The sequence below is a fragment of the Pan paniscus genome, chromosome 16 (genome assembly GCF_029289425.2).
Source record: "Pan paniscus chromosome 16, NHGRI_mPanPan1-v2.0_pri, whole genome shotgun sequence".
NCBI classification, from domain to species: Eukaryota; Metazoa; Chordata; class Mammalia; order Primates; family Hominidae; genus Pan; species Pan paniscus.
Window position 1 is genome coordinate 64,574,890 of NC_073265.2, and position 20,890 is coordinate 64,595,779.

The 20,890-nt window shown below is 42.4% G+C and overlaps 1 protein-coding gene and 1 pseudogene across 6 annotated transcripts in view; one reads left to right on the forward strand and one right to left on the reverse strand.

The window, feature by feature from the left end:
* Positions 1–20,890, reverse strand: part of SIN3A (SIN3 transcription regulator family member A) — an 86,067-nt gene that overhangs the window by 4,122 nt on the left and 61,055 nt on the right. For all 6 annotated transcript variants that reach the window (XM_055098473.2, XM_063596794.1, XM_034939160.3 and 3 more), the window contains 6 exons: positions 18,758–19,331; positions 16,163–16,332; positions 10,777–10,950; positions 8,129–8,221; positions 7,148–7,242; positions 2,170–2,377 (listed from right to left, as the gene is read on the reverse strand). In XM_055098473.2, the coding sequence (XP_054954448.1) occupies positions 2,170–2,377; positions 7,148–7,242; positions 8,129–8,221; positions 10,777–10,950; positions 16,163–16,332; positions 18,758–19,331 (1,314 nt within the window). The remainder of the gene's footprint in view (positions 1–2,169; positions 2,378–7,147; positions 7,243–8,128; positions 8,222–10,776; positions 10,951–16,162; positions 16,333–18,757; positions 19,332–20,890) is intronic.
* Positions 10,963–16,149, forward strand: LOC117976064 (large ribosomal subunit protein eL13-like; annotated as a pseudogene).

The following is a 20,890-nucleotide window of genomic DNA, read 5'->3' on the forward strand; positions in this document are numbered from 1 at the left end:
AGCCTACTCAACAAGATGAGAATAAGGACCCTTTATGATGAGCCACAACCACTTAATGAAGAGTAAATGTATCTTCTCTTGCTTATGACTTAACATTTTCTTTTCTCTAACTTACTTTATTGTAAGAATATACAGTATAGGCTGGGCACAGTGGCTCACGCCTGTAATCCCAGCACTTTAGGAGGCTAAAATGGGTGGGTTGTTTGAACCCTTGAGTTTGAGACCAGCCCTGGGCAACGTAAGGAGACCCCGTGTCTATTTTCATTAAAAAAAAAAAAAGAAAAAAAGAATGCAGTATATATAATACATACAACATACAAAATATGTTGTTTATCAGTAAGCCTTCCAGTCAGTAGTAGACTATCAGTAGTTCCATTTTGGGGGAGTCAAAAATTATACACAGATTTGACTGTGCAGGGGCCAGTGCCCCAAACCCCTTGTCGTTCAAGGGTTAATTATACATTAAACTGTCTGCTCAACATCTCCCATTTGAAAGTTTTGTAGTCCTTTCAAACTTAAAACAGCACTTCATCTGTCTCCCAAACCTCATAACCCTTTCCTATTAACAGGTGAGCCCCTAAAATCTCCACTTAAGCAAAACAAAACAAACCAAAAAACCCCAAAACTAATCAGGCACCATCCTTGATGTCCTTCTTTTGCTTACCCCCACATTTGATCCAACACCATCTCTTGTCAATTAAATATCTAAATTATATCTACATCTGGGCGTGGTGGCTCACGCCTGTAATCCCAGTACTTTGGGAGGCTGAGGAGGGTGGATCACTTGAGGTCAGGTTCGAGACCAGCCTGGCCAACATGGTGAAATCCCATCTCTACTAAAAACACAAAAAATCAGCCAGGCATGGTTTGAGACACAGCGAAACTCTGTCTCAAAAATAAACACATAAAGTCTACAATGTAATTCTTGTAATTCCACTGCCACCCTAGTAGTACGGGTGGCCCCCACATCTCATTTGGACAAGGGCACCCTTTTGAGTGGTCTCTGCTCTTCCAACTTTATATATACCCATCTCCACTCTCCTCACAGAACTCCAAGCTATCTTTGTCAAATGTCCCAGTGCATCTCAAACAAATTACAAACCATGGCCTATCATTAGACAAAGTGATGTGGCCTCTGCCTACCCTTCTAACTTCATGCAACCTTGACCCACAATGGTGTTTGTAATTTCTTGAATATGCCAAGTCCTTTCCTCCCAGCCTTGTACTCTCTTTTGTCTAGAAAACACCCATCCTCTACTCTTCACCAGGCTAATTCCTTGTCATTATTCAGGCCTCAAGCATCACCTCCTTTGAGAAGCCTCCTCCAGTGAAAGCAAGGCCTGTATGCTAGTTACCCTTGATCACTTCACCCGATTTGTTTCCCTGGTAGTGCATATCATCGCATTACTTCATCTGCTCTACTTCATGGCTGTAGTCCCAGGGCCTGGCATAACACCCTATACGCAGCTGCACCAGGAAGGTTTCACAATTGAGACAGAATGTAAAGACAGGTAGGATTCATACAAGCAAAAGATCAGATACTACTTGAGATGTAAATACTGGGAGTAAATTCACCAAAAAGGTGCCACCGGGTATTTACGTGCTCTTACAGGCTGAACTGTATTCTCCTTAAAATTCTTATGTTGGCCGGGCATGGTGGCTCACGCCTGTAATGCTAGCACTTTGAGAGGCTGTGTCAGGTGAGACTCTGTCTCAAACAAACAAACAAAAAATCATACATTGAAGTCCTAGCCCCCAGTACTTCCGAATGTGACCTCATCTGGAGGCAGACACACACACACAGGTAGGAACACCATATGAAGATGAAGGCAGGGATATACAAGCCCAGGAATGCCAAAGATTGCCAGCAAAGAACCAGAAGCTAGGAGAGGCCTAGAAGAGATTGTCCCTCACAGTCCTCAAAAGGAACCAACACTGCTGACACTTGACTTTGGACTTCTAGTCTCCACAACTTTTGTCATTTAAGCCACAGTCTGTGGTACTTTGTCACAGCATCCTTAGCAACCAACATATGTACTTCCTCAGTTAAGTCTCAGCTCCAAGAACAGGTTTGCATAAACAAAGAGAAACAATCAGAAGACTCTGGGCCTCCCCTGGTCCTAGCTAGGGTGGGAGATGTGTACAGAAATTTCAGTTACTGGTTCTCACCTGATGAGCTCGGAGCAGGGCAGTCCTCCGATACATATAGTCCTCTGATTTGATCACATACACCATCTTGTAGGAATTCAGCTTGAATCTACACTCCAGCTTATCCAGACTATCCACATTCTCCATGGTCTTCTTGCTGTTTCCTTCCTTCCCTTCCTTTTCCTGCTGCTCTCGACCACGTTGACACTTCCGGATCCGCCGTAGATTCCTATTGCAGAAAAGCCCCGGAGGATGAGAGCTCGTCCAGATGCAGATTCCCGTGACTTCCCCAAAGTGAGTTTTCTTTATTATATGCTTGCATAGTACTCATCCCAATTTGTTAAATACATACACAAATGTTCAGTTGTTTCACTGCAAAAAAAATTTCAACTGCAAAGGTACACAGAATAAAAAGCAGAAATCTTCACCCATCCCCTACTTGACTTAGCAGATGTAGCCAGTTAAGAGTTTTAATGAGAAACTTCTAGGCCTCTGTCTGTAAATTTACACATGTAATTACCAGCTACAGTTCTGCTTTGGGATTTGTTTTTAAGACAAAATAGGATCATACTATATATTTTGTCCTCAACTTTTCACTTACTGTCATGAATATTTTTTCATTTCATGATAGATTTGTCTTATTCTCTTTAACTGCTGCAGAAGAATGTACCCCAATTTACCATTCCTTAACAGTTTCTTTCAACTGAGCTTCCTCATCTGAACCACATAACAAAAAATTATTTGAATGACTATTTTTAAAAATTCCCCCAGATGATATAAACTAGTGCCATTCTACATACACAAGAAAGAAGATAATTCACATGAATGGATGCCCTGAGGGGTGGTAGGCTTGCTAAATCTCCTCAACACTCAGTGAAAAAAGTTATCAGCTAGACAATTATATTGTTTCTCATAACTTGCTATTAAAAACACTGCTTCAGGTTGGCCACTGTGGCTCATGCCTATAATCCCAGCACTTTGGGAGGCAGGTGGATTGCTTGAGCTCAGGAGTTTGAGACTAGCCTGGGCAACATGGCAAAAACCCCTTCTCTACAAAAAAATAAAAAAATTAGGCAGGTGTGGTGACGTGTGCCTAGAGTCTCAGCTACTTGGGAGGCTGAGGTGGGAAGATCGTTTGAGCCCAGAAGGCGGAGGTTGCAGAAAGCCAAGATCCCACCACTGTACTATAGCCTGGGACACAGAGCCAGACACTGTCTCAAAAAAAACAAAAAAAAAAAAAACAAAAAAAACCAACCCAAAATATTGCTTCAGTGAGAATCTTTGTATACAAGTATTTCTGTAGACAGCAGTTCTTTGTCCAAAGGGTCCCAGGACCCTTTCAGGAGATCTGTGAGATCAAAACTATTCTCATAATAATACTAAAACATTATTTCCCTTTTTTGCTGTGTTGACATCTGCACTGGCACCATTAAAGTAATGGTGAATAAAAATGCTGGTGGTGGCGCCAAACTGTATTTGCAATATCGAACAAATTGTTACCAAATTCCAATATCAATTTATACATCACTGAGCTTTTCATACAGTTGTCAAACTCTGTTGGTTTATCTTGTACCATCAATGAATCCATTTTACTTCCATGATTTTGTACCTTCATGCGACTGCAATTCAAGTCTTTGAACTTCACACTGACCATACAATGACATTAAGTGAAAAAAGCCAGTTTCACTTAAGAATGTTTCTGATGGGCCAGTCACAGTGGCTCATGCTTGTAATCCCAGCACTCTGGGAGGCTGAGGCAGGCAGATCACTTGAGGTCAGGAGTTTGAGACTAGCCAGGCCAACATGGGGAGACCTCATCTCTAATAAAAGTACAAAAATTAGCCGAGAGTGCTGGCGCGCACCTGTAATCCCAGCTATTCGGGAGGGTGAGACAGGAGAATCACTTGAACCTGGCTGGTGGAGGCTGCAGTAAGCCAAGATCGCGCCACTGCACTCCAGCTTGGGCAACAGAGTGAGACTCTGCCTCAAAAAAAAAAAAAAAAAAGAAAAGAAAAAGAAAAAAAAAAGTTTCTGATGAAGCAGTAACATTTTCTATTAAATCCCAACCCCTCAATTTACATCTTTTTAACATGCTGTGTGACAAAATGGGAACTACACATAAAGCACCTTTGTGTGCTAAAGTACAATGGTATTCTTATAGAAAAGCACTTGAGCAATTGCTTGAGTTGTAAGTGGATCATCATTTTTACCCGAAAGAACAACTGACTAAATATAGTCAATCTCAGCCAAGTATGTGGCAGATGTTTTCTCAAAAATGAACAAGGGAGCCTATCACTTCAAGGAAAATAATGTTGCCAATGGTAAGACTGGAATTTTCAAGCAAAACTATGAACTTTGGTGAACTGGTATCAGCCACCCTGAGCTTGACAGCTTCCCAATACTTAAAGATGTGTTTGATGACCTAGCGATAGCGATATTAAATCAATGTGATTTCTTTTGGAGACACTGTAAAATATATCAACATTTAGTAGGTGTGTACAACTTATTTTCCAAATAGCCAATTGCGTAAAGTTACAAAATCATAGAGGAAAAAAAGATTCATTCATGATACAAAATAAATCAATGGATTTTTACAACTGCATGAAAAGCCCACTGATGTATAAATTGATATTCCAACTAACCTTTAAGAAACTATCACTGGGGCTGGGTGCAGTGGCTCACACCCGTAATCACAGCACTTTGGGAGGCCGAGGTGGGAGGATCACTGAGGTCAGGAGTTCGAGACCAGCCAGACCAACATGGGGAAATCCCATCTCTACTAAAAATACAGAATCAGCCGGGCGTGGTGGCACATGCCTGTAATCCCAGCTACTTAGGAGGCTGAGACAGGAGAATCGCTTAAACCTGGGAGGCAGGGGTTGCAGTGAGCTGAGATCACACCATTGCACTCCAGCCTGGGCAACAAGAGCGAAATTCCGTCTCAAAAAACAAAAACAAAAACAAAAACTATCACTGGTAGTTTTGTTGTCATATCAAAGAATATCCAGTTATCTGAAGGATCTGAAAATATTCCTTTTTCCAGCTACACATTTGCGTCAGGCCAGATTTTCTTCACATATTTCAATCAAACAACATACATAATGCAACAGATTGAATGTAGAAGCAGACATGAGAATCCAGCTGTTCTTCTGGTAAGCCAGACACTCAACAAATTTATAAAATATAAGCAATGCCACTCTATTCACTAATTTTTGTTTTGAATTAGCTTTTCATTAAAAATATTATTTAAGAAAATATAATAGGGATATATATATATATTTTTTATTTTTGAGGCAGAGTCTCACTCGGTCACCCAGGCTGGAGTGCCGTGGTGTGATCTCCACTCACTGCAACCTCTGCCTTCCGGTTCAAGCAATTCTCCTGCCTCAGCCTCCTGAGTAGCTTGGACTACAGGAGCCTGCCATCATGCCCAGCTAATTTTTTGTATTTTTAGTAGAGACAGGGTTTCACTGTGTTAGCCAGGATGGTCTTGATCTCCTGATCTCGTGATCCACAGCCTCGGCCTCCCAAAGTGCTGGAGTTACAGGCGTGAGCCACCGCGCCCAGCCCAATATTGTTATTTTTCAAATGAATTAAAGATTGAAAACATTTCTTTGTTTTTATTTCTAACTTGGTAAATATTACTAGTATAATCCATATAAACAAAAGCTTTTTGGAGTACTCATGCTCTAAGACTGTAAGGGGTCTCAAGGCCAATAAGATGAGCCCCTTAACTGTCAGACAAATCATTAGAAACTGAAATTCTGGAGGGAAGGTTCCATACACTTCAACTACCCTGCCACCAGAACGATTATATCAATTTCTTTTTCCTCACAGTACATAAATGTGCCTCCTTCCTCATATCCTGGTGAGAGACACATGATGACAGGTTTATTGTAGTATGTTATTAGCATGGAGCCTGTTTTGTTGAGAGGAACCTGACACAGAGCAACTGCTCAAATGTGTTAAATGATTCAATGAATGGAGAACCCGGCAGGGCCCTTTTTGCTGGTACCCCTTTTCCCATGTTCTCATTAGGACTCAATAAGTCTAATAACACTGGGATGATACTTTCTTGGAAACCTAAGACATAAGATTTCAATTCAAAACTTTTAGGAAGGAAGAAAGCCATTCTACCCATTTTATACTTCTTAAACTCTGTTTTCATATACTTGGAGGATCAGTATCACAATCTGCCTATACACAGAGGGAACATTTTTAAAATTCTGTGCAGAAAAGAGTTAATGTAGCAGGCCTAAGATTGCTATTCTTTGAAAAGCCTGCTTATAAAAGTTGGCCCTTGGCTGGGGGCTGGGATCTTGGATTTTGGGCAATGTTCTACCATTCCTTAACTCATATAAGTGTCTCACTGTACCTAAACTATTTGTACAAACTCTATAGCTTATGCTGAAAATGTGCTTTCTTTCTGAGAGTTTGGGATTTTGGTACATGCTAGGCATACAGTGCCTAGATGACATCTCAATAAAAATCCTGGCACAGAGTCTCTAATGAGCTGCCCTGGTAGACAGCATTTTGCATGTGTTGTCACATTCATTGTTGGAAGAATTGAGAGTGTCCTGTGTGACTCCACTGGGAGAGGATTCTAGGAAGCTTGAGCCTGGCTTCCTCCAGCTTTGCCACAGGCACCTTTTCGCTTTGCTGATTCTGCTTTGCATCTTCTCGCTGTACTAAATCAGTTTGACTATATGCAGAGTCCTGTGAGTCCTCTTCCATCGAACCATGGAGACTCTGACACACATTCCCATCCAAAGTAGGGAGGTTATTGTTGATTCTCTACAACTCTCACCTCCCAGATGCTTTGACACATGCTCCAGGTAAGCTCATGTTGTGACAGCCATATAAAACCTTGAATTAGCATCCCCGGCAGATAGAACAAATGAATAAAATATGTGAAAGCCAAGAACGTGAAAGTCATTTAACTCTCCATTCCTCAATCATGCACAGTATGGACTGCTGACAGATGACATGGCTCACTCACCTGGGGAGAAATACTGGTTTCTGTGCTAGATGTTCACGAAGCTCAGGCGAGGTAGTATCTGAATTCATGTATCGCTCCACGTAGTCTGACCAGCGCTAAGATGGCAAACACAAAATACAGGTGGAAGGAAATCACAAAAACAGCTCCTAATGCATTGGGCACTCTAGTAAATTCTATGATTACAATGCCCCAAATTCATAAATTTCAAAATCAAAAAAGTCCCTTTCTATAAAGACATGATTGTTAGTAGGTATTGGAACACGGATTAAAAATTCTGTTAGCCAGCAATACTGCTAAGTTTCTGAGGTGCTAAGGTTATCAGAAGTCATAAACAGGTAGAAGCTGGCTCACTGACAAGTTTCATTTCCCCACAGAGCATTTTGTTAAAGAACAAAATTTATAGTGGCAAATGTGTGAAAGTTTCCTTCACATTACAATCTAGATTTCTGACATCGCTTTAAAAAAAAAAAAAAAAAAGATCTGCCAACAAGCCAACATTCCCACCAAACAAGTCATCCCACACGACCCCCCCCAACATCATACATATGGCCTGCATCTCCTGTGTACATTATCTGCCATAACCAACTATGATAATCACACCTGTCTATTCAGGGGTTGAAAACTCTGGACTTTATCAGTCCAATAAAAAGTAAACATGACACAAAGAATCAAGATGACATGAGAAAGACCTCATTTGTTGCTTTTTATACTTTAGGAAAAAACAGGAAAGCTGCCAACCATAAGACTTCCTTAGAGGAGATAGCTTTACTAAGTGCAAGATGAGGTTAACATCTATAACCAGGCAGCCCGTCTCTTCAGCTGAAGACATGGCTGGATTGACTTGTACTTTAAGCATCCAGGTCCTGACCCTTAAACAGGCCTGAGGTGCCTTGGCCTTTTGGCAGACAGGGTCACTGGACAGACTCTCAAGGCACGCCAGCTCTGCTTGGCACCTGGGGTCTGTGATGTACTTGCTCATACCTCTGCTTCCACAGGGTCATCCGAATTCTCCTCTTCTGTGTCCAGAAGCTCAATAGTCAGCTGGACCTGGCCTTGGCTCTGAATAAACATAAGCTGCAAATAAGAAACCTAAGCGTAAACAAAAGACCGTCTCTGTAGCTATAAACTATCTTCTCAAGGAATGAGAGGTGCAGAGGCAATAAACTTAGTAAACTGCTCCAACTGAAGAGATGAGGAAGATACTAGAACTTGGGTGGCCAGTGATAAAGGCAAAAGTCTACACTTACTACAAGTAAAATGAAATATATTATAGCAAAAGGTACTATTTCATGTTTCAAACTTCTAGAATTCGCTAAAATAATAATCAATGCCAGTAAGAATGTTTTACAAAACAAATATTTTGTCAGAAAGAAATATGGCACATGTAGCCAGAACCACAAAATGTCAATGCTCTGTCTGTTGGTAATCCCACTTCTAGGACGTAATAGAGGAGGTAACTATCAGAATCACATGGAGAAGGTCAGAGCCTGGAAGGAAACCTGAGAATTTTTTATTTCAACCTTCTTCATTTTACACAGAGACAAAACTGAAATTCAGAAGAGTTCTGGTTTCTCAAGGCACACCACTAATCAATATACATGCAGAGCCAGAAGCTAGATCTAGCTCAGTGTTCTTTTAAGCTTTAAAAATTGCTCTCTGCTAGTAAAGCTTACAACCTGACAATAACATAATATATACCCACACAAATACAGTTATTTCCAAAACAGATTTCGGGGTGGGGGCAGACCCTGCATTTTCACAATTTATAATTTAAGAATTGCAAAATCTGTCTCCAGTATTCATAACAGGATGTCATTAACCAGTCCCCATAGTGGGTTGGACGTCTAGGATGTTTCCAACTATTTGCTTTTATAATTATCCATTATAATGGTGAAAAATTGGAAACAACCTAAATGTCCAACAATACAGGCATTAATTCTCTAAAAAGTGAATATCAAATAGCCATAAAAAAGACAATAAAGACCCAGAAGTGTTGTTAATTGAGCAAAAATACATTAAAGACCATTTCCGGTCAGATGCAGTGGCTCACACCTGTAATCCCAGCACTTTGGGAGGCTAAGGCGGGCAGATCACTTGAGGCCAGGAGTTTGAGACAAGCCTGGCCAACATGGTGAAACCACATCTCTACTAAAAATACAAAAATTAGACCGGGTGCAGTGGCTCATGCCTGTAATCCCAGCACTTTGGGAGGCCAAGGAGGGCAGATCACCTGAGCTCAGGAGTTCAAGACCAGCCTGACCAACATGGTAAAACCCTGTCTCTACTAAACACACACACACACACAAGCTGGCCATGGTGGCACGTGTCTGTAATCCCAGCTACTCAGGAGGCCGAGGCAGGAGAACTGCTTGAACCCAGGAGGCGGAGGTTGCAGTGAGCTGAAATAGCACCACTGCACTCCAAGCCTGGACAACCTGGACAACAAGAGTGAGCCTCCATCTCGGGAAAAAAAAAAAAAAATTAGCTGGACATAGTGGTACATGACTGTAATCCCAGCTACTAGGGTGGCTGACGTGTGAGAATCACTTGAACTCAGGAGGCAGAGGTTGCAGTGAACCAAGATTGCGCCACTGCACTCCAGCCTGGGCAACAGTGTGTGTCCCTGTCTTAAAAAAAAAAAAAAAAAAAAAAAAGTTAAAGACCATTTTGTCCAGTATAAACTCTTTCAAAATATATACTCAAGCATAGAGAAGTTTAGAATCACAGAGATGTCATCAATGATAATTTCAGGAAAGAATTCTAAGGTGACTTTTTTTGGTTATCTGCATTTTATTTTCATTTTTTTGGGACAGAGTCTTGCTCTGTCACCCAGGCTGGGGTGCAGTGACGCGATCAGGGCTCACTGCAGCCTCGACCTCCCAGGCTGAAGCAATCCTTTTTTTTTTTTTTTTTTTTTTTTGAGACGGAGTCTCGCTCTGTCTCCCAGGCTGGAGTGCAGCGGCGCGATCTGCAAGCCCCGCCTCCCGGGTTCACGCCATTCTCCTGACTCAGCCTCCAGAGTAGCTGGGACTACAGACGCCCGCCACTACGCCCGGCTAATTTTTTGTATTTTTAGTAGAGACGGGGGCAATCCTTCTATCTCATTCTCCTGAGTAGCTGAGACTACAGGTGCACGCTACCATGCAGGGCTAATTTTTGTATTCTTGTATTTCTTGCAGAGATGGGGTTTTGCCATGTTGCCCAAGCTGGTCTCAAGTGATCCGCCCACCTCGGCCTCCCAGTGTGCTGAGATTACAAGTGTGAGCCATGTGTGCTGGGCCTATGTTTTCTTTTCTATAATGATCATGACCATGGATTTCATGTACCAACATTTTTCTAACAATAATATTTACAAAGCATACTATGAAAAATGTTCAGAGAAAAAGAATACAAAATTGTAAAAATCATATATAACTAGTTTTTTTTTTTTTCTTTAAAGGCAGGAAAGAAACAAAGTAGACTGTCCAGGAAGACAATTACTTCCACTTTGTATTTCTCTGGTGAACTCATTAAAAGGTCCAGGAGTAGAATCACAGGTCAAAGTAACCCGGCTTTAACTTCTGGTTCAGAGAATCCTAACAACTGACATTGTCACCAGCAAGGTCTTCGACTACCTGAGCAACTCTCACCTTAAAGCAATTCTCATCTGACATTAGCTGCTCAGCTTTCCGCTGATACGTTGACTCCAGGAGGCTCCTTGAGTTCTGTGTGTTCAGCTGGCCTCCGGTGGCCCCATTATTATTTTCTGCCAGGTAAAGGTCAGTCACCTGCACACAGATCTCATCACTCACGATATGCTGCAGCTGGAATCAAACAAAGGCAAGCTTTTAGTGAACACAGAAAACATTTCTCCATTATACAGTCAACGTTCCTTTGATGTAGTCATTCAATTCCAAAAAGGTTTTTCTTTTTTTGGGGGGGTGCTGGCAATTTTAGAAAATTAATCACACAAACCACTGTATCATTTTCTTGGAGAATAATCAAGCCAGGATTTTCAACCATATCAGTGGTCCATGGTAAAACTTTCCTATCTATTTAAAATAAGAACCATAGAGAACTCAGGATAATCGTACTATTTAAAATTCTAAGGATCTTTAAATAATTTTCTATAGGTCATATCTTTATTGCATTTTAAAATCATTTACAATTGGCTCTCATACATATTCTTTCTCATTTGATCTTCACAACTGCCCTGGGAAGGCAGGCTGGACAGAGTTGGGGCCAGTTAGGAGACAAATTTACACAATGCATCAGAAAGGTGGCTCACGCCTGTAATCCCAGCACTTTGGGAGGCCGAGGTGGGCCAATCACCTGAGGTCAGGTGTTCAAAACCAGCCTGGCTAACATGGCGAAACCCCATCTCTACTAAAAATACACAAATAGCCCGGCGTGGTGGCAGGAGCCTGTAATCCTAGCTACTTGGGAGGCTGGGGCAGGAGAATCGCTTGAACCTGGGAGATGGAGGTTGCAGTGAGCCGAGACTGCACCACTGCAAAGCTCACCGTGAGCTGGGGTGAGGAAGGGAGCCTTGGAGAATCATGAATGCAGTATCTATGTCTATATTCCCAGCCCAACTACAAAGCCTGAAACTCATTAAGTATTTAAGAAATAGCTGCTGAATTACTGCCCAGGGGTGCTCAGCTGAAGAAGGAGGGTTGGGACTAAAAGTCAAGGTTCCTGACTCCTAGCCCAATACTTTTCCAAACACATCACCTATTTTTCTGTATCTGATAGAAAATATAGGGCTTAAGTTGTACATAATGTTAACTCACTTTCCATACAGGCCAATCATGATTGACTTTCAGTAGCTTTTGTGACAATCTTAGGAAACTAATGACTAGAAAGTTGAACGTTTCAGAGTTCCCATTCTCATGTCATGCTATTTCTATTTTGAAATAAAAATCCTTCCAAATGAAACTTTATCATCAAAATGACAGAAGTGAAAAATAGATACAAGAAGAAAGCAAAACGTTAATTTCAATATTGATTTGTCTGTTTAAAAAACTTTAAGATGATCATAACCACCAAGCCATTCTATTTTTAGGAAGACACATTCTTTTTAAGTGTTAGGAACCATGATAACTATTTATTCTTAAGTCCTAAATGACCAGTATGTGTATTAGTAGATAACTGGACACAGTGAAAGGTCAGAACGGTGACTGAGTGTGGCAGAAAGGGCAGTATCTCCAGCAACTACAGATGGATAAATAAATCACAATGAGTCCAGATAAAGGATTCTGATACAACCATTAAAATAATGCTTATGAGTACTTGATATCATGAGGAAGATTAAGATACAGTGTTTTAGAGAGAAAAAAGAAAAGGTGGAAAAAAACAGATGGAAAGCATGACTTCAATCATACATACAGATGCTTCCACTTTCTACTTTCTTTTTGAGACAGAGTCTCGCTCTGTCGCCCAGGCTGGAGTGCAGTGGCATCGTGATCTTGGCTCAGTGCAGCCTCAACTTCCTGGGCTCAAGCAACCCTCCCACACCTCAGCCTCTTAAGTAGCTGGGTCTACAGGCATGTGCCACCACGCCCAGCTAACTTTTTTGTATTTTCAGAAGAGACGGGGTTTTGCCATGTTGCCCAGTCTGATCTCAAACTTCTGAGCTCAAGTGATCCACCCGCCTTGGCCTCCCAAACTGCTGGGATTACAGGCGTGAGCCACCGCCTCTACTTTATACTTTCTTGTCGAAGTAGACTGTATTACTGATTCCCCACCCATACCCTCTTTTTGGATATCTGGCCCCTCCTCGAGTCTTCGGAAAAGACAGCACTACAAATCCAGAGACAGCTACGGAACTCCCACCCCCACTGCTAAGCAGATCAGATTCTCTATCTTGCTAATTGGAAATGACAGAGAGGGTGTTCAATAGATTTTTTTGAGGAGGAGCATCTGTATGGAAAGGTCTAGTAACACTGGGACCAGGGGTACTGGGAGGGCAAGCCAAAGCCTCAGAGGCTGGAGGAGCCTGGAGCACATGCTGTATGTTCATCTGCAGAGCAAAGCACAAGCATGGAGCAGAAGTCCAGAGTGAAGGCATGCAGGAGAGAAAAATCACCTCCCAGCCCAGTCCTTCCATGGTGTGGTCGTATTTTGAGTTCTGTACTTGGATGTCTGTGGGGTTGCCTGTTGTATTCTTAATACAAATCCCTCTTAAGCCAGCCTACAATAGGTAAGATAAATGTAATGGCTTCACTTGGCTGGAATGCAATGGTGCAATCACGGCTCACTGCAGCCTCAACTTCCTGGGTTCAGATGATCCTCCCACCTTAGCCTCCTGAGTAGCTGGGACTACAGGCATGTGCCCCCATGCCCAGCTAATTTTTTGTATTTTTAATACAAATAGTGTTTCCCCATGTTGCCCAGGCTGGTCTCCAACTCCTGGACTCAATATATCTGCCCGCCTTGGACTCCCAAAGTGCTGGTATTAGAGGCGTAAGCCACCATGACCAGCCTTGACCTTGAAATATATGTTGTACATCCAGTCAGCAGTGGAACCTGAGGGAACACCAAATATGAGGAGAATGAGAGAAGAGATACCTCCAGTTAAAGGAGTTGAGAAGCTTGAAAATGTTTTAAAAAGTCACTGTAGGCTGGGCACAGTGGCTCATGCCCGTAATCGCAGCGCTTTGGGAGGCTGAAGTAGGTGAACTGCTTGAGCCCATAAGTTTGAGGCCAGCCTGGACAACATGGCAAAACTCCATCTCTACAAAAAGTACAATAAATTAGCCGGTGTGGTGGCCCCTTTGGTCCCAGCTACTTGGGAGGCTGAGGTAGGAGGTCAAGGCTACCGTGAGCTGATCACACCACTGCACTCCAGCCTGGGCAATAGAGTGAGACGCTGGGTTGGAAAAAAAAAAAAAAAAAAAAAAGTCACTGTTTTGGGGTTTTCTGGATGAAACCTGTTTCCATTAAAAAAAAAAAAAAAAAAGCAGGGGTGGGTGGAGATAGTATTTATTACTGATTCAAAATCATAACCAGATACAGTAAATAATTGTAACTATTGTTTCGAAAACCAACCTCAGAATTATTAAAAGTTAGTTTTATTGGATTTTTTTTAAAGCTGTGCTGGTGGTATGAAAGACTTCGTTCCTAGCTGAAGCAGCAGCAAGCCTGTAATCAGCAACATAAGCACAGGGTAACTGGAGTCTGTATTTTATATAAATTTCAGGGAAGTTAAGGAAGATTAGTCTGAAAAAGTATGACTATGGGTGACTATGTATCCATCTAATGATTTCTGCCAGTTACCATCCAGACCTCTTATGGGAAGGCCTAACAACTTCTTCAACTTATTGGAAACAACTATCTGACAACTTTCCCCCAGATGTTAAGGTTCATTTATGTGAAAGGCTCTTCCTCAATCCTGTGTAGATACTGTGGGAGGAGTACAGAGGCACGCACCCTTCCAAAACCAAGGCAAAAGCATGGGTACTTTGCAAAGAATTCAATATTTTAGCCCAAGAGAACATTAAGCAACAAGCTCTTTCCTTCTACAGTGGCAGTGTGGATTCTAGAATTAGAAATTGCTTTTTACAAGTTTTCACTTAAGTACTTCACCGCCTTTCTGCTGAGCTATTCTATGGAAGAGGGCTGTAGGTAGCCACGGTACCCAGGTGGAACAGCATGATCCTAAAGCCCTACTTCCACAAGGAATTGCAGTGGCCCATGGCCACGTGGTTCAACCAGCCAGCCCAGAAGATCTGCAGATGCAAGCAAAAGCATACCACATTGACCTGCACCCTGCATCTGGACCCATCTGGCCCATGGTAAGCTGCCCCACAGTGAGGTATCACACCAAAGTACAAGCTGGCAGGGGCTTCAGCTTAGAAGAGTTAAGGGTGACCAGCATCCACAAGAGGGTGGAATTAGTACACCATGTCCCTGTGGGCCAATGTTCAGCACCTGAAGGAGTAAGACTCCAAGCTCAACCTCTTCTCCAGGAAGCTCTTAGCCCCCAAGAAGGGAGACAGTTCTGAAAAACTCTAATCAGCCACCCAGCTGACAGGACCAATAATGCCCACATAGTACGTCTATAAGAAGGAGAAAGCCGGAATCATCACTAAGAACTTTAAGGTATTTGCCAGTCTTCACACAGCCCACATCAATTTTCAGCTCTTTGGCATATGGGCAAAAAGGGCCAAGGGAGCCACAGAACAGGATGCTGAAAAGGAAAAATGAAGCCCTGCTGGGGACTTGCAGTCAATCAGCAGTAAAGCTGGGTCTCCAGAAAAAGAAAAAAGCAGTTAACCAACAATCTCTCTGGGAGTTCAGAACTCAAGTCCAAGAAGTAGAAATGTGACTATCTGTTACAAGCTATTTTTTATATCATTGTTGTAAAGAACAACATGTTTACAAGTTCCCAGGGTGCCATAGGAAGAACACACAAAACCAACCAGAAACCTAACTTAGAGGGAACCGCAGATGAGTGAGGTGGGCAGAGTATTATAAAAGATGTTATGTGAACCCTTTCTTATAAAAAGAATTTCAAATATTAAACAATGAAAGTACATAAGAGTTACCAACACCTTGACCAGGCGCAGTGGCTCGTGTCTATAATCCCAGCGCTTTAAGAGGCCAAGACAGGAGGATCACTTGAGACCAGAAGTTCAAGACCAGCCTGGGCAAAACAGTGACACCCTGTCTCTATTTAAGGAAAAAAAAAAAAAAAAAAACTTACCAACACCTATGGAAGACGCAATGTTCCACACTGTGTGCTTACCCATGGCAGACAAGGTAAGAGATAGACAAGTTGTGCAGGAAGCTGGGGTCAGGACCACTGCACTCTACAGGTGGCCAGCAAGAAAGGATATGGGGTAGGCAGGCTCATACACTGCAACTTTGTTAACATGAGAAATCAGGCATCACATTTACCTCCCCTCCTCTCTTCAGAACCCTACGTTCATAAACACTGTTACATGAAAAAGTTGCCTTTCCTTTTCCTTGCCTGGCCCATCTCTAGGTAAGGATTTCTTCCCTTACTCACCCTAGCCTCCTCCATGCCCTCACCTGTCTGACAATGCTCTGGATCAGTTTGTCCATGGTAAAGGCAATGTAGGCATGAATGGTGAACATCTCTCTCAGTGAATCTTCATACTGTGATGAGTCTATGTTGCCATCCAGCAGGCTCCGCACCATGTCCAGGAAAGCTGGGTAATAATCTTCTACATCAACATCCACTGTGGGAGAGATGGGATTGGTGAGGCCTTACCTTGCTAAGAAAAGACTAGGGATAGAATACAGGGCAAATCCCACAGCTGGCCTAAATGGCATTTGAAAGTATGAACGCTAGGTATTCAAAATATACTCACTCATTCCAATGTAAACAGAGATGAATTCCGACAGGTGACTACAATCACCAGCACTATCAGAGTGACTCTGCAACTTTAACAGTGGCTTCTAATATTCTAACTACCATGCTAGAAAGATACTTCTTTATGGTACTGCTGGGCCACTTTCAGAGAGGAAAATATCCTAGGGAAGCCAGTCCTTCAAAGAGCTGTTGGCTCCCCTGCTGAGAGAGGAACCTGCTCTCCCAGCCTGCACAAGAGCATTCCTCACATGGGTCACTTGCTCATAAAGCTATTTCAATGAAGCATAAAGTACAGATGAGGAAAGGCAGACACAGCCATACTCCAGCACTGGGAAACCTCTTGGGAACACAAAAATAGGAGTGCAAATTAAATCCTTTATGAATAATGAAGTAATCTGCATTTGTCAAAGTCCTTTTGTTTAAAAATGGATTCGCTACGTTGTATTTCACAAATTGCATTAAATCATCTGTAGTTGCTGCACATGAATCATTTCAATCACTAGCTAGAATAAATCTCATCAGTTGTTAAAGACATTTGGCAACTAGCAGAGGGCACAAGGAATATTAAAGAGTGCTGCCTTTAGCTTACTAAAGACCCATTTATATGAAGTTCAAAAATAGACAAATCTAATCTCTAGTGTTAGAAATCAACAAAGTGGAAAAAGGACTGGTTATCAGAGTACTGGTTATGTTTCGTTTCTTGAACATAGGTACGTCTAGTCTGTAAAAATTCACTGAGCTGCACAATTCTGATTTGTATACTTTTCTATATATACATGCCGTACCTTATATGTATTTTTTTGTAGAGATGGGGTCTCACTTATTAACCAGGCTGGTCTCAAACTCCTGGCCTCAAGTGATCCTCCCACATCGGCCTCCCAAAGTGCTGGGATTACAGGTGTAAGCCACTGCACCCGGCTTATACATTGCACTTCAACAAAAAGTTGACTAAAATGAAAAAAGTTACAAAACGAACTATTTGTCACTGACTAATTGGTTACTTGCTAGTTGTGTTTGTGCTGGAGAAAAAAGGCTAGGAGCAAAACCAAGTTGTCTCCATTTATCTGAAGTCTGACGAATTCATTAAAAAACAGGCAAAACAGGACAAATACTGTTTAAAAGAGGCAACTGGCTTGAGTTTCATCACAGACTATCACATTGTTTAGCTCCATAGAATAGGTATAGGCTATAGACTCCAAAATATACCACTGCTATGAAAACTGCTTTTATGCCAGAATAAAGTTTTGAGTCCAAACCACAGATTTGTCCAAACAAGCTGTGGTAAGTGTGAGGGTTGGCATTATCAGACAAGACAACATTATGTAAGCCTCAAACCAGGTTAAGTCAGTGGCCAAGCCAGGAATAGGCCATTTAATTTCTAATTTCTACCCAAGTAGATGGAATCACCACAATGAGATCTAAAATTTATCTCTTTCGAGCTAGGACTAGTCTAGATAAAAGCTTTCAGAATTATTTTTCAGTGTCATTAGCTCCTCAACAGATAGAAAGCTAGGGCCATATCTGGGCTTCCTACATCAGCAACACATAAAAAAAAAAAAAAAAAAAAAAAAAGAAGATACACTCCTCAGGTTGGCTATTTCCTTAAGAGCCCAGAAGAAATGCTTCATGAAAAAGCTTTTGGCTCACAGCTCAAGTACATAATTTATGAAGTGAACTGGAAGCAGGCAGCACAAAATTACATAAAGCACATGACAGCGTCCTGAACCCTCACTTACTTTCCTTTTCCTGAGTTCTACATCTTTATCCCTGTCCTGCCTGTTCTCCATGTCTCATATCACCTTTTGAGTTCCAGTCTCCTTTCCATAAACTATTTCTACATATTAAGAATGAGCCATAAACCCCACTGGTTAAACAGAAGTCCTGCTCAAAAATATAAGAAAATTCTCTTTTAAGCACTAGGAATTTATGTTCTGTCATGGATTGAAATTGACTGTGACAGTTTAGTCTCTATCTGTACTTTGAAACAGATGGCAGTAACCCAGAAATCTGCCATTTGAGAAATTAACTGTGATACCCCCTTCCCAGGTGCGTCCACAGTACCAACCACTGACCAAGTGTGCATGATCTAAGCCCTGCATAGGATACTTTGCACAAAGCAACACCACAAGGCAACTAGCGCCTCCATTTTTCAGATAAACAGGTTCAGAGAGTTTAACTACACAGACTCTAATGCCTGTGCTCTATTAATAAAAGAAGCAGTCCCAAGTCTAGGTGGCTCTAAGGTCCTCAACCTCACACATCCTCTGTAAATCAGAGGTCTCGGCACTCACTAGGTTCTTTGAGACGTAGCTGAATGGCAGGGCTGTCACTCTTGTCTCGCTTTATGCCCAGCACTTCCCGTTCCCATTCTCTCTCTCGGTTTTCTTCTTCAATTTGCCGTTCGGCTTGGGAACAAATCCGTAGCAGCCTCAGGCAGAGAATCTGGTGCAGTCGCATAAAAATATACCAGTTGTTGTTGACATAGAAGAGGTTGTATACTTCATCCATTCCTCTTAATTTTTGAGCTGCTGTGTTACTAAACAGTAACTTGGACTTAGGGGGACTGCCCCCAACACCATTGTGCTTCTTAACTGCCCCTGTGGCTTCATCTACATCCATCTCTTCTTCTTCCTCTTCCTCCACATCTGAGAGATCACCTCTTTGGGCAAAGAGCAAATCTGGAATAAAATGATGCATGATTTGTTTTATCTTATATTTGTCCTCCTTCTGAATGCCTGTCTGCCTCTTCACATGGTGGATAATCAGAGCAGCAGCATCTTCCAGTATTTGTTTGTCTTCATACGCAAGTGAGAGGTGTGGGCCAACAGGTACACCAGCATTCTCTTCCGTAGCCTGCTCTTGCCTCTGATGGGACAGAGACACAAAAGTATTCTGTGAGATGTCTACAGCGACAACATGTCTACAAGACCACATCAGCCATACATCCCATTATCAACCACAGTGTCTATATTTTTCTAATCAAAAACTTAGGACCTGGGACTGGGAGCGGTGGCTCACGTCTATAATCCCAGCACTTTGGTAGGCCGAGGAGGGCGATCACTTGAGGTCAGGAGTTTGAGATCAGCCTGGCTAATATGGTGAAACCCCGCCTCTACTAAAAATAACAAAATTAGCTGAACATGGTGGTAGGTGCCCGTAATCCCAGCCCTTGGGATGCTAAGGCAAGACAATCACTTGAACCCGTGAGGCAAAGGTTGCAGTGAGCCGAGATCGTACTACTGCACTCCAGCCTGGGCAACAGAGTGAGACTCTGTCTCAAAACAAAACTTAGGACCTGACTATAACAATAATTTTTGTCCCTCTTCCAGAAACAAATAGGTAATGACAGAGACGTGGTTTGATGTCAAAATACAGGTACCTTCTACACACCGATGACTTACAGGGAGAGTAGGACAGAATTGGAACCATCTTTCTTTTTTTTTGGCAGGGTCTTGCTCTGTCACCCAGGCTGGAGTGCAGTGGAGCAATCTTGGCTCATTGTAACCTCCGTCTCCCGGGTTCAAGCCATTCTTATGCTTCAGCCTCCTGAGTAGCTGGGATTAAGAAGTGCACCACCATGCCAGGCTAATTTTGTATTTTTAGTAGAGATGAGGTTTCACCATGTCGGCCAGGCTGGTTTCGAACTTCTGGCCTCAAGTGATCTGCCCACCTCAGCCTCCCAAAGTGATGGGATTACAGGCGTGAGCCACTGTGCCCAGTGGGACTATCTTTCAAAATTCTGGATTAGTATCTATATAGAGGATATGATATGAGGTCTGGGATTTACTTTACTTCTGGGGTGGGGGTACGGAGGGTGACAAAGTAACATCAGCAAAATATGGAGGATTAAGTTTATTTATTTTATTGATTTTGAGACGGAATCTTGCTCTGTCACCCAGACTGGAGTGCAGTGGCATGTTCTCAGCTCACTGCATCCTCCACCTCCCAGGTTCAAGCCATTCTCCCACCTCATTCTGCCGAGTAGCTGGGACTACAGGTGCACACCACCACGCCCGGCTAATTTTTGTATTTTTAGTAAAGACGGGGTTTCGTCATGTTGGCTGGGCTGGTCTCTAACTCCTGACCTCAGGTGATCTGCCCGCCTCAGCCTCCCAAAGTGCTGGGATTACAGGCATGAGCCACTGTGCCCGGCCTGATTAAGTTCACATAAGAGCTCATTTTACTATTTTTAAAGTTCAGGATCACCCCACTCCAGGAATTCCCAATTGCACTGCATTTATGTTTCTATCCATCTCCTAAAACTGAGCACACGGAAACCAGGATTTATTGCTTATTCATCTCTGATCCTAGCTCCTAGTACTATTTATAGTCCTGGTAGGCATGCTGAATAAGCAAGGATTACAAAGAGTTTGGTGGTCAATGACAAATTTTGAAGCTGTAGTAAGGAGAGATGGGACTATATG